Source organism: Monodelphis domestica, chromosome 1 (assembly GCF_027887165.1).
Source record: "Monodelphis domestica isolate mMonDom1 chromosome 1, mMonDom1.pri, whole genome shotgun sequence".
NCBI lineage: Eukaryota > Metazoa > Chordata > Mammalia > Didelphimorphia > Didelphidae > Monodelphis > Monodelphis domestica.
Window position 1 is genome coordinate 431,871,794 of NC_077227.1, and position 15,147 is coordinate 431,886,940.

Here is a 15,147-nt window from a genome sequence, read left to right on the forward strand (position 1 = left end):
AAAATCCCCAGGTTCAGATGGATTCACCAGGAAATTCTACCAAACATTTATAAAACAATACATGTATTACATAAACCATTTGGGAAAAAATAGGCAAAGGAGTCCTACAAAATTATTTTAATGACACAAATATGGTGTAACTATCTAAATCAAAAGAGCAAAAACAGGCAATTTTCTAAAAAAAAATATGAGTATCAGTAATCATATAGAAAAAAATGCTTCAAATTACTAATAATGAGATACAAATTAAAACAATTCTTGAATTATTAAATCATTTTGGCAAAGAGTATAAGAAAGGAAAATGATAATTGATAGAGGAGACATATGAAGACAAACATTATTGGTGGATATGTGAAGTAGTTGAAATATTCTGTAGAACTAATTGCAACTCTACCCAAAAATGTTACTAAGCTCTGCAAAACTTTTGATTCATCAATACTACCACTATGTATATAGTTTAAAAGATACTTCCCAAATATAGGAGAGGGAGAAGAACAGGTGTGATAAAAAGCTAAACATTGGTGTGGAGAGAAAGAGTGAAAGGTGAAAAGGCAGGATTAATATGGGAAATCAAGATGGAGGGGAATAAACCTATGGTAATCATAACTGTGAATGTAAATGAGATGAACTCATCCATAAAATGGAAGTGGATAGCAGAGTTGATTAAAAACCCGAATCATACCATATGTTGTTTACAAGAAACACATTGAGGCAGGTAGACATATAGAGAATAAAGATGAGAGGCTGGAGTAGAATCTATTGGGCTTTAACTGAAAAAAAAAAGCAGGAATCACCATCATGATCTCAGACAAAGCTAAAGTAAAAATAGATCTGGTTAAAAGAGATAAGGAAGGCAATTACGTCTTCATAAAAGGTAATATAGACAATGAATAAATATCAGCACTTAAGATATATGCACCAAATAGTATAGAATCCAGATTTTTAAAGGGGAAACAAAAGGAGCTTATGGAGGAAATAGACAGTAAAACTATACAAGTGGGAGACCTCAACATTCCCCTATCAGAAATAGATAAATCTAACAATCAACAAATGATAAATAAATTTTAGAAAATTTAGATTTAATACCTATCTGGAGAAAATTAAATAGGGATAAAAATAAATATAGCTTCTTTTTAGTAGCATGTGGCACATATATAAAGACTGACAATGTAATAGGGCATAAAAACTTTACAACCAAATGCAGAAAAGCAGATATAATAAATATATCTATTTTCAAATCATAATGCAATAAATTATAATCAGTATGGTTTCATGGAAAGGCAAACTAAAAATTATTTGGAAACTAAATGATCTAATTCTTCCAAATGGGTGGATCAAATAAAAAATCATAGAAATAATAACTAATTTCATTAAAGAGAATAACAATAAGGAGACAACATATCAATCTTCATGGGATGCAGCCAAAGCAGTAATTAGGAGGAAATTTATATCCCTGAATGCTCATATCAATAAAAGATATCTCCAATAGTTAAAATTCAATATAACATAAAATCAACAAATTTCATTAAGTGTTTATTATGATGCCAAGAAATCTGATATACATTGGGGATACAGAGAAAGGGAAGATAAGTCCCTGCTCTTTAATGAAATATTGTAGTCTAACTGGGGTACCGAATGAAAATGCATATGTAAAAACCAAATTCAGGATGAAGTCAAGAAAATTTCAGAGGAAAAACTATGAAGAATAACTGAAGATCAGGAAAGGTTTTTTTTTGAAGAAGGTAAGACTACAACTGAGATTTCAAGGAAACCAGGGAAGCTAGAGGATATAGACCAGGAGGGAGAGAGTATATGGGATAAGCAAGGTAGAATAGTCAGTGAAAATGCAAAGAAACAGGTGGTGAAACTTCTGGAGTAAGGAATAGTAAGGAAGGTAGTGTTAGTGGATTTTAGAATATATAGAGGGGAATAAGATTTAAGAAAACTGGAAAGGTAGATAGGGGCCAGGTTGTGTGAAGATTTAAAAGCCAAGTAAGATTTTATATTTGATTCTAGAATTAATAGGAAGCTAATGGATTTTATTGAATGATGGAGGAACAAGGAGTGGCACGACTAGACCATGTTTTAGGAAAATCAACTTAATATCTGAGTGGAAGATGTAGAGTAGAGAGGGTATTAAGGTAGAACAACCAGCAAAAGGGATGTTATGATAATATAGGTGTTAAGAGATGAGGGACTTGAAGTCTATATACAAAGAAATTTGTAGTAGTGCCTTTTGTTAAATCAAAGTAGAAATAAGGAAGGTACCTATCAACTGTGGAATGGTTGGGAAAAATTATGGTATATAAAGGTAATACAATATTATAGTATAAGGAATTATGAAATGGATTAATTCTGAGAACCCTGGGAAAGTTGTGAAGTGAATAGAATCATAAGAAGAATTTATATATTCACTAAAGCAAAGGACAACAACTTTGAAAGATTTAAGAATGTTAGTTAATTAAAAAGATCAGTCATGCCTCCCAATGACTGATGATGAAGTATTGTCTCAGGCAAAGTCCCCCCTTGCCTGAGACTCCAGGGTATCCCGACTGGTGGTGAACAATCAGTCAACAAAAATAACAAAACAGAAGATAGCTTAATTATTACAGCCATTGGATTGCTTTGCATCTGACAGCTGCTTCACTTTTCCGATGTCTGATCTTTATTTTTATACCCATTCTCTTGGCACGCATATACACAAAATCAAAGAGAGATAATTGGAAAAGTGATACATCAACTTTTAACAAATCACTTGATTAACATTCTATATTCTTTTATTGTGATTACAGACAGAATAAAGGTTGCACACAAGATAAATGATTTTTGTCACAGGTGGTTTAATTTTCTCATTACCCTGTGAGAAGTTTTGAGCTTACAAACAACCAAGGAAAATTATGTATTGCTTTTTAATAAAATGGAATAATTAATCAGCAGTTCTTAGAAGACAATTCAACAATCATATCATGGAGGCTGAGGGGTCTGGGAACACAATTCAAATTTAGACTGGTGGCTTCTAGGGAGTTACTGATTTGTGTAATCGAGTCACTGAGGCATACTGAAGCTTGATGTACTTATCACTTGGGCCTCTATGATGGATTTGTGTGCTGACTTCATGAGAATAGGCTTCTGTATGTGGGAAAGTTTTGGGCTTGGCCTGTAGTAGTGGTTTTGCTGGAAATTATGTACCTAAGTAAAAGTTAACCCAGGATAGTTTTTTTGGGATTGGGTTCAAGGGTCTGGTCTTTTGGTGATGTTTAGGAGAATTAGGGTACATGTGTTTTGCTGTTGCGCTATTTCTTTTGAGACTAGGGGGAATAATAATCATGTCAATTCATAGGTAAGGGGCATTGATGAAAGAAGTCATGCAAGGAGAATAGAGTGGGCAGTCACATCTCACCAAGGACCACTCTGTGGTCTCCCCAGCTACCACACATAACTCTTTCAAGGCATCATGGACTGATGGCCCCCAGCAAAGTATGCTTCTCACCTTTTTTCAGAGAAATGATGGAATTTAGATATAGAATGAAACATATATAACCAATATAATGCAAATTTGTTTTGCTTGTTTCTATTTGTTATGAGGGAGAGTTTTTATTTGACCACAAAGGAGTGTTATGGTAATAATTATAGGGTGGATGAAAAAAATAAGAAAGAAAACAAGGAATAAATAGAATCAATAGACACAGAAAATATGGGAGACAGAGTAAAAATTCAATTTGGGGTTATAGATATACATTTGAATTATCTCCACTAAAATATCTTACTTGCTACCATTGGAAAACAACTCTGAAAAGAAATATACAGCTCTAGATATTTCTTAATTAGTAGTAAAATCTCCAGAGCAAATTGCACACTCCAGAGACCATTCCATAAGGTGGCCCATTTTAATTAAGATGTCTTCATAGAATCAACTCTTATTTTAAAGGGCAGTTCTTTGAATTTGCTGGTAAGAAGGATTAATTTAAATCAATTTTCCACTCTTTCTCTTCTGCTCCAATTCCTGTTCCTGTCCCTGTTCAAGGTTTGAAAAGAGCTCTTCATTTCCATACTAGGTACCATCTTCCCTATTCCTGTTAACTGCTTATCATACACTTACTTTATGTTCCCCATGGAGAATCTTCTGGTGGTAAGGCAGTTTCCTAGTCTTTTCTGACCTCACTGTAAGAATGAGGAGAGATTAAAGATAAAGCAGGAGAAAAAGATTACTTAATTTGGCCATTTAATTTGCCATATATAAAGGGGAATTTTTATTCAGCCTCTCTTTGACTTTATCTTTTGGTTACACATCCCCTATCAATAGAGTTTGATCTCCTGCTTTTCTCCCTTTGGTAGTAGATCTATTAAAATGATTTTCATACAGGGGCTTCTAATTACCAACACATATTCCTCATATACTAGTGAAGTTTCAACCCTGAGTTATACCTTGTGTCATGCAGAGGCTGTTTAGGGAGAATTGTCTCTATTTTTATCAATTCTTTATAGAGAGAGTTATCCACATCTTTACTCTTTGTGATGAAACTGGTCTGTAGATAAAAGACCATTTCCTTGAAATTTCCTAGCTCTTGAACAAGGAAGAAGTGATATATGGAACCTGAGGAAACTATTCTTCCAGTCTTATTCAGGGTAAAACAGACCAACCTCATTCAGGCATGGAAATGGCATTAAGAAAGATTATTGACAGCATAACGTTCAATATGGTGTTCCAGACACCAAGACTCAAGGAAGAGGTAATGCCATTAAGCCTTTTGTCTCCCAGATGTGGAGAATCAGAGTATATTAAAGCACAACCTTAGGTTTGCACAGGAACATGGCAGTCTAATATAGTCCTATAAAGGACCTCAAAACCTAATTTTCTAAGATCATACATGCGTCCCCTAATCTCCCTTTCCCAATGTCATATAACTAGAGAACAGTAGAAAATAATGTAACTGTGTTTAATTCATGCCAACATACAGGAGGCACAAACGAACCCACCTAATGTTCTGGGAGACTAAGACATATAATTGAATCCTTTATATATTAGGTCAGAGCTTATTGGAATGCTCCTAGAATAATAAATACATATTTCAGGGTTATGCTGATTCTCCCTCCATCTCCCAATCTGCATTTCTCATGTTTCTGGTATTCTATATGCCTAAGACTTCATAGCTTTCACTCAGAACATAAAAGCTTTATTTTTTTAAACCAAGAAATCCAAGCCTATCTATTGATCCATCTCATCTGATCATCTAAACTAACAGAATCTGACTTGGTTAATATTGGGGTAGAAGGAATTAAATACTATTTTGATGAATTCTAAGCAGTTCCTCTGCAGGCTTCTCTTTATTGCTTCTTTCTCTTGAAAAACTAGGGTGCAAGAAAAAATAATTTATACATAATTGACTGACCTGAATGGTCTCTATCCTGAAACTGTTTCCCATCTCTAACATTCTATTTGAACTTTACACATGCTCTTAGTTATGATTAAAGGGATAACATGAATATTTTGAAAGATAAGCAGTGGTCTTGATAAACAACACAATTGCATTAAGAAATATTCCCTAAGACCCTTATTTTTTTTTGTGAATGATTTATTCTGCTGATAAAGCTAAAGAATATAATAGATATTTTTAATTTCAAAGAAGGAATTTTGTAAAAATTTTTATGGATAAGTCAAAGGAATATAGGCTACTACAGTTATATGGATTGAGAACTGGTGGAATGACTAGAACCAAATAGTGGTGACAAAAGAATCAAACTCAACATTGATTTGTGATTGGAGCACATTATATCACTGGACATTGTTGGGATCCAAAATGAAACAGTAAGAGGAATTTGAAATGATGTGATTGCATAAAGGCAAATGAAAAATTCCACTTAGATAAATTTCTTAGGGTCATAAGAGGGCATAGAGAGACAACTGTACATATAAAGAAGACATAGGTGTTTCAGAATACTGTAGATAGATATTATTCAGCAACCCCACAGGGTAAGCAAAAGCTAATGAATTCTTGGGAACAGCATGAAGAACATCAATAGTCTCATTATATTCTTTTTTAAGACTATATTAGGAGAATTATGTGATTCTGGGGATTATATTTTAAGAACATAATTTCCTCAATCATGCCAAGAAATTGGTGATGATGATGGTGTAAACTACTAGTCACACCAAACAATGTCAACTTGAGTGATCTGGTAATAATTAAGCTGGAAAAGATGAGACTCAATGGGGAGAGCATGATATCTTTTGCTGAATATTTGAAGCATTATCAAATGGAAGAGAAATTTTGTTTTACCAGACCCACATGACTAGATTAAATCAAAGGGTAAAAATTATAGAAAAGCATATTTTTATTTAAAAAAAGTAAAAACATTTTGACAATTTGAAATATGCAGAGAATAGACTAAGCTGCAACAGTAGGTAATGATTTCCCTATCCCTGCATAGTATTAAAAACTTGGGGATTTATTTAGAAGGATTTTCTATTGGGACATAAAACTAGCTGATCTCGGAGATTTTACCCAACTCTGAGATTATCCAGTTCTAAAAGTATACTTTCACTGCTCTTTCTCACATCCCAACAGAGAAACAGGAGAAGTTGAGACTAGGAGAGACCAATATCTTTTGTCCTTTTGGCATCCTGATCATGATCAACCTATTCTCAAGTAGACAGAGGGAAGAAAAGAGGATCAGTGATGATGAGAAGTAGAGCCTGGAGAGAGCAAAACTAAGGTTTAACTACAGTTAAAGGTAAAAAATATTAACACTCAGGAAATTTCCCTAAACATATCCTGTCTTTGAATTTCTTTCCAAGAAATATAACTTTTTAAAATATGGCAGTTAAGAGAGTAAAATCTTATTAAATTTATCTAATTGAGGGTGCTACCAAGTTGAATGTGAACCCTTAGACTATATATAAATACGCTTTATTAAACATTTTCAAATGCTTACAAATAGTCCTGGGGTTGTGCTTCAATAAACATATAAAATGCAGTTATCATTAGAAAGAGATAGAAAGATATAGGCAGCCACAATATCTGAGAACACAGAGATGGACAGAGATATACAGAAAGAAAATTGAATTCATGTACATTTTTGAGAAAGAGTCAGACAAGATGAGAGAGAAGAGGAAAGTTTAATTAGTTTGTATGTGTTTAAGAAAGTCACTGGATAAATAGAAATGAAGTGATCTATAATTGTTGATTTCAGAAGAGAAAAAGAAAGCATGATACATATATGAGGTTCCTGTGGGATTAGTGATGAAGTAGTAGGGAAGAGATGCTAATAATAGAGAGCTCTCTTTACTGGACAACTGGCAATGCTGTTGACCTATAACAGTTTGATTTTTATTTTGACAGAGTAGCAGAGAGAGAATTAGGGTGGGATTGAGTAGAGTAGGCAGTGTGTGTTGATATTTGCATGTATAAGAAATTTTTGATCTGAGAGTTAGCTATTTTTTTTTTGAGTAATTGTGAATACATTTGAATGGAATGTTAGAGTTTACAAAAAGTTTTCACTTCTTTTATCATAACAGAATTTTTAAAAAATGCTGGAATACACCTGTATTTTAGTCACCACCTTCAGTGATATAGTTTCATGTTATTGAAGATAGCAATGAATGAAAATGTCCTGTATTCGTTTCAGTCTCATTCATGTAACATTGGTCAACAAAAAAGGTATTCATGGATATCAAAGAAGAGGAGTAAAATTCCAGAAAATAATGACATATGAGTGTAATAGAATGATGGGGACAGGGTTACAATGCCTTTTTCTATGTGTGCTCCCTGGAAGGAATGATTAACCTATAATCCATAATACAAACTCTTTTATGCTGGAGGACAGTTCCCCAAAGTCATCTTGATTGTAATGAAGTTTTTGAACCTGGATATAATACTTTTCCATAAGTATTAAATAGCATACCTCTAGTAGATGAACATTCTCTCCATTCAGGCCTCCTTTCTTCCACCAAAGGTTTAATGTGAGCACAAATGTACTGACTATTCTATGGGCATTATTCTTTATGCAGAAAGGCACCAGTCAGGGGTTATTCATCTTTTGAGTCATTGACTCCTTTGGCAGTTTGGTGAAGCCTATGGACCCATTCGTAAAATGTTTGTTTTACTTACATAAAATGAAATACACAGGATTACAAAGGAATTATATTAAGGCATAGTTACAAAAAATATTTTAAAATAAGTTTATTGACTCCAGGTCCAGGAACATTGGCATGGATATATCCAGGATCCACAATAATGAAACTGTGCTAGAAAGTTACTTCCCTGTTGATTTTCCCTCTCAGGGACTGGCTTCCTTTTTTTAGTCATCAGATAAGTATTTCATAATCATTAGTAGAGTAATTTGAGATTAACTGTAAATTTGCATGAATTTCTTTCAAGAAGTTCCATAAGGTTTTGGTCTTTAGTAATGGATACTTCTCTGGAATAGGTTTTTTTTTTTTGTTGTTATTATTATATGGCATATTTTTCTGAAGGTTGTCCTCATATAAAATATTGTAGTGATCACTAAGAACCAACATAGTTTCAGAAAGAGCAGATGATATCAAATGATCTTTATTTGCTTTTTGTAAAAGGTAACCAGAAGGGTGGATCAGGGACACACAGACAAAGGAACTCTGGATTTTAGCAAAAGATCTGAAAGAATCTCTAATGCAACATTATCAATGACTTGGATTAGGCAATAGATGTTATCTTTATCAGACTGGCTTGGGCACCAAGAGTGAGCAGAAAATCTACAGAATTACATAATGAAGATCCATGGATATTTCAGGAAACAAGAATTATGGGCTGATATGAATAAAAATATATTAATTGGAAGAAGTACAAAATTCTACATTTGTGTTTGGGGCATTTAGGTGGAGCACTGGATAAAGTGCCATGCCTGGAGGCAAAAGGGCCTGAGTTTAAATTTGACTAAGGCACTTACCCTTGTTTGTCTAATTTTCTTCATATGTAAATGAACTAGAGAAGGAAATGGCAAACAATTCTAGTATCTTAGCCAAGAAAACCCTAAATGGGGTCACAAAGAGTTGAACATGACTAATTAATTAAGCAACAACAAAGATTTGGTTTCATAATAAGCAACCTCACAAGTACATCCTGGGACAGGTATGATTATACCATAATATATGTGACAAGTCTTCTGATTTAATTGACTACAAGGTCATTGTATAAATGGAGATTTTGAACCTAGACTTCATTCCCCAGAAGTCCTTGGTATTTCCCAGAATTTCCTATAATCTCTCCTGCATCTCCATGTTCACATTATTAGCATTTAACTGGCAGTAATTCCTCCCACTTTCTCTCTTCTTTTGCAATGATGCAGCAAGTATGGTGGTAAGTTAAGTGCTAGGATTTTAAATGGGCTAATCAGCCATAAGCATGTGGTTTTTATTTTGCATCCTCTTTATTCCTTGATTTCTAATGATCCTTAATAAACTTTATAAAATATAATATTTTATTATTAGAGATATAATTTAATTTTTACATCATAGAGAGTCAGCAAGATCATCCAGAAACAAAATAATCTAATACTCTTCTAGTTTGCATTATGAAAAGCATAATGTCTAGAATTAGGGATCTGACAGTTCCTCTAAACTTCTTTATTCAGACCATATCTGGAATATTATATCCTGTTCTGGATGGTAAATTTTTAGAAAGTCATTGATAACTTGAGAAGCAGGACAACCTATATTGTCATACCCAATGATCACTGGGTATGATCACTGCTTCACTGATTAGAGCAAGTGACAAAATCTTGTTTCTGTCTCTCTTTCCCTGGAATAGAGAGGACTTTTCTCTTGCAAACATTTCATTCTCAATTGATCTTATTTCCCTTATAGAAAGTATATAGCTCCCTTTCATGCTTTATTTCTGTCTATTCTATTTCATGAACAAAACAAAATAAAATTTTGGGGTTATATAGTTCCAGATTGATTGATTCTTTCAGGATCTGATGAAGAGGGGTGTTTCATTTGGAAATGTTAACCTGGAAAAACACAGAAAGTATTCAGTCTTTAATCAGGAAAGAGATAGTGTTCAATATTTTGGCTGCCACATGGTCAAACACTTAAAAATCACACAGAGCAAAGGCACTGGCACTCTGGGTATCTCTGAGAGTATCACAGTGCTAGATGATTCTCCAAAGAACAATAGAACTTGGGAAACATACACCATTTGAGGAACTAAGGAAAGGAAATATAATTGATTGACACTACCATACTTGCAAGGAAATGAGAAGTCCAAGACAGAATTAATGGATACAAAAGGGAAAGGTCCAGCCAAGGGCTGGGCTACCTGGAAGAGGACTTTTATACAATGGGAGAAACTACTAGGACAAAAGGGGAACTGAACATTTGATTTAGAACTACTAGTCCCATCCAACTGGGACCATCAAATACCTTAAGGTCTATTGTTTAGTTTGAAATGGGCAAGTCTGGGAATTCCCTTGGGATGAGTTCTCAGGGAACGGGGGCACAATTGAGGTCTTCATATTTCAAGTTGACAGAAATTTCCCACATTTGTTAAGTATTTAATAACAGGGAATAAAGAATATAGAATGATCCTAGAGGCATAAGTTAAATAATCACCTTTGGTCCCCAAGATCCTCAACTCCTTTGTGTGTTCACAATCTAAAAGGAAGGACAATAGGCAAACTGTTTACATAGAAATGGAGTAGAGAAAAAAAAGTATAGAGAATGCAATTTAAAATAAAGGACTAGAAATGGGAGATGAGGTTGAGGTGGAGAAGGCCTCTTATAAAAGGTTGGATCAGAGCTCAGTCTTAAAAGAAGATAAAGAAGTCAGGAAGTAGAGACAAGCAGAGAAAAAACTGAAGGTATTGGAGACAACAAGTAAAAAGGCCCAAGGTCAGGAGACAGAGTATCTGTCATGTGCAGGGAATAGCAATAGAGCCAGCATCATTGGATCATAGAATATGTTAATGGGAATAAGATGTAATAGTAGTAGTGCTATGGGGTTCATATGTGTACCCCTCGGGGTCGGGAAGGATACCTTTTGCAAGAATGCAAGACTCCAAAGCTTAGCTTAAAAACAAAAAGAGAAATTATTAATTTAGAAAGTAATTTTGAGAATGGCCAGGAGGATAGCAAGGTGGAACAGCAAGATGGGGAGCAGTTCCTGGGAGGACAGCATGAATGGAAAGACTGTTCCCCATGAGGACAGCAAGGATGGAAAAGCTGTCCCCCAGATGACATCAGTTCTGGGGATTTTATACTCTTTACAACAGATACTATGTCCTGATGTGGATATGACTTAGAGTGGTAAGCCCTCAGGCATTTGGTAGGGTGGGAAGGTCATCTGAGTGGAGTCTGCATGGAGGCCTAAAGATTCATTTCTTTGTCCATCTTAAATCTAGAGGACAATCAAAGAGTATAAACATCTCAGGACCCTGGGGGGGTGAGGGGGATTGGATGTTTCTAGCTTCAGAGGATGCAAAGGCAAGGTAGTTACCCTGATAATAGTTCGCCTGGGTTTCTGTGGGTACAGTGCCCATGTCAGTAGTAATAGTATTAGTGTTGTGGGGGAGGCTGGGTGATTTACCTGTGATCACAAACAATGTAAGAACTTCCAACAATGACTTAGTCAGTATAATGGCAATTCCAGGAGAAACTAAGGAGAATTGCTAGTAAGTTTCAAAGAATAGATTGGATAATTAAACCCCAGCTCCTAGCTCTTACCACTCTTTTGCTTTCAACCAAAATAACTGAGACCAATGGGTATTAATTACAGGATAAAAATTTTCAGCTCAATGTTACAAGTGCCCAGAAAAGGAATTACTTTCTTATGAAATGTGTACACTACTTGGCAGGACTCAGTGGTCTCTACTAAGGAAGCTGTTAACGGTTGAGTGGGAGGCTGAACTAAGTAGTCTTGAAGTTTCTTCTAACACAAAGATTCTATAATTTTATAGATTATGCCTTCACATTAAGAAGGTTTGGCTAATTCCTAAAGAAGAAAGAATATGAGCCAGACTAACAAAACCTGGGTTACAGAATTCCTCCTCCTTGGACTTACTGATGACTCTCAAACTCAGTTGCTGCTCTTTGTATTGTTCCTTGTCGTCTACTTGATTACTGTGCTTGGAAACCTGCTTCTCATCTCCCTAGTTCTCTATGACTCACAGCTTCATACACCCATGTACTTTTTTCTGTGTAACTTATCTACAGCTGACTTCTGTTTCTCTACCACTATTGTTCCCCAAGCCCTAGTCCATATGATTTCCAGGAGAAAGTTTATTTCCTTCATGGGCTGTGCAGCTCAGCTTCTTTTCATCCTCCTTTTTGGATGTACAGAATGTGCATTGTTAGCTGTGATGTCCTATGACAGGTACTTAGCTATCTGTGACCCCATGCACTATCCTCTCATCATGACATGGAAGGTATGCATCAAACTAGCCTTGGGGTGTTGGGTCAGTGGCATACTAGTGTCTATGGTGGATACAACATTCACTCTACAACCTCCATACCAGGGAGAAAATAGGATTCCTCATTTCTTTTGTGAGCCCCCAGCTCTCCTGGCCCTGGCATCTGCAGATACCCACAGCTCACAGATGGCCATTTTCCTTATGGGTGTGGTGATTCTTCTTGCACCTGTGTCCCTGATCTTGGTATCCTATGGATGTATCATAATAACTGTGGTCAGGATGAAGACAACCTCAGGAAGACTCAAGGCATTCTCCACCTGTGGATCCCATCTTCTTGTGGTTGTCATTTTTTATGGGTCAGCCATAATTTCCTACATGACACCCAGGACTGCTAAGGAGCAGGGGAAGCTGGTGTCTGTGTTCTATGCAGTGATAACCCCTATGCTTAACCCCCTTATTTACAGCTTAAAGAACAAAGATGTGAAGAAGGCATTCAGAAATGCAGTTATCCAGGGACCACTCCAAAGATTCTGATATCATAGTTTGTCAGTTTCCCTTACCTTAAAAGCTTCCTGTGTACCCCACCTCCACTGCGGAAGAAATTACCTTTTCCTTGCCTCTGGTAATTAAGAACACTGGAGGAAAATTTGCATTATTCTCAATTCTCAATACAATATTTATGTATTAAATATCTGTAGTATATCATTAGTCATGGAGAGAGGTATGAACAGATGTATCTGTTTGGAGAACTGAAGTTTTCTCTAATATGGAGAACTGAAAGAAGAACTATGGATATGACATCATCATGAGGATATTCTTCACTAAACTTTTGAGTTGAATTTCTGAAGTAGGTATAGTATCAGGACTATTTATATAAGAGGCAGTTGATAATTTGGGAAACTGTAGAGGAGTTGAGAAAGAAAAAGCTAACTTCATCTTAAACTGTCTACCATTAATGGATAGGGACAAAATGTTCATAGTTACAGTTACATTGTACTTTGAAGTATACTGGAACTTCTGGAATAAGATACCTTCTGGAATACTTTGTTCTAGATCTAATACAATATGTTAAGAAAGATACTTCCAAGTTATAGGGAGTATATCCAGTATAAGGTAATCAAGATGATGAAAAAACTTAAAGACATGTCATATGCAGGTAGTTGAATCAGAATTTCTTAGTAGGAAAACATCTGAGGAACTCTCTTTCAACCTCTACCTAAAAAAATATGCCTTCGATAAACATACTTTAGAAATTATCAATCACTGCCTAAAGATTACCAGTGATAGGAACTATCAATCAGAAAAATCACAGATCCTCCAAAGCAGTTACAAAAGAACACATCTTTAATCAGAATAAGGGAGACAATGCTCTTATGGCTATTAGGGTCTGAGTGGAAGTACCCCACAAAGGAACACGCAAAGACAATGCAATGATAGCAGGGAGAGATTATTAGCGTGCACTAGGACAGTTACCCAAAAGAACTGCACCGGGGTAGGCTCAGGAGTACACATATATAGAGCAGCTTAAAAGAACAGGATGTCTGTTGTGGCCTTGTCTGTTTCAACAGTTGTGGCCTTGTCTGTTTTAATAGCTTTGGCCTTGGGGAGGACGTCTTATAGTTTTTCCAGGTTATCTATCAACTATGGCCTTGCAGTTTTCTCAGGAACTATTCATTTGGACACAGTGCAAACCACCCCCTCTTCCCTTCATTCCCCAATTCTTTTTATTTTATGATGCTCATTCAGGGGTGAGCCGAAACTTCCAAGGGCAGGGCATTAGAGTAGCCATCAAGGGGGTCTATCAGGGCCTGATACTTCTGCCTGAGTACCATGAGCTGGACTGTGTGGACCTGGTCCTTCACAAAGCAGACCAGTCTGTGGACTATACTAGGCTTGAAAGTGTGATAAGGAAGAAGAGAATTAACATTGGTCCAGCTATAGTGGAGATGAGGTGGTGAGCCAGGGGAAGTTTGCAAATGCTTGCTGGTACCAAGTTTGGGCGTGAGCGAGTTTGCATTCTCAGGCATCTAAACTACGCTTAAGGTTGGTTCCTGACTCCCTGACTACCTCTGTGTGGTCCGTATATACACAGCACTCCCCCTTGAGGGTGACACAGAGGCCTCCCTCCTTGAGGAACAAAAGATCAAGGCCCCTTTGGTTCTGGAGGAGAACTTCTGAAAGGGAGGATAGCGATTTCTCAAGGGCATCTAGTGACTTTTCTATACACCTGAGGTCCACATCCACAGCAGTGTGTAGATGTGTTAGTTCTGCTGTTTGAAAAAGGGAGGTTATACCTGTGTCAATCCCTGCCAAGTTGAATAGCATGGCTAGGGTCAGTGTGAGGACAGGTTCCCATTTCTGGCGGCTGATTCTTTGATGTTCCCAATAGTCTAGCAGTTCCATCCCCGGATGGTATAGTACTCGGGGCAGAATGGTGACTAGCATACAAAGCTCGGGGTCATGGAACAAGGTTGTGGAGGAAACACAAGGGGTCAATCTTGAGGAGTTGCAGGCCCAATAAGCTCCTGACAAGGAAATGTAATATGGTGGTCGGGAATCAAGGCAAAGCCAGAAGCTGGAGGTGAGGTTAGGTGAGGTTCGGTTTAACTACCACTGAGGCAGTTTCATGTTTTGTTGGGTATACTTCTACCTATCCTGAAAAGGTGTCTACCAGGCACCTGTACCCATATTTTCCTGGCTTGATTTCTGTAAAGTCTCCCTCCCACTGTTCTCCTGGCTTAACTTCTCCCTTTTAACCTGGTG

The 15,147-nt window shown here is 36.4% G+C and overlaps 1 protein-coding gene across 1 annotated transcript; it reads left to right on the forward strand.

The window, feature by feature from the left end:
- Positions 1-11,982: 11,982 nt before the first annotated feature.
- On the forward strand, positions 11,983-12,918 carry LOC100010583 (olfactory receptor 2D2-like). The gene has a single exon (XM_001363787.2). The coding sequence runs from the start codon at positions 11,983-11,985 to the stop codon at positions 12,916-12,918; it is 936 nt and encodes a 311-aa protein (XP_001363824.2).
- Positions 12,919-15,147: the final 2,229 nt, after the last annotated feature.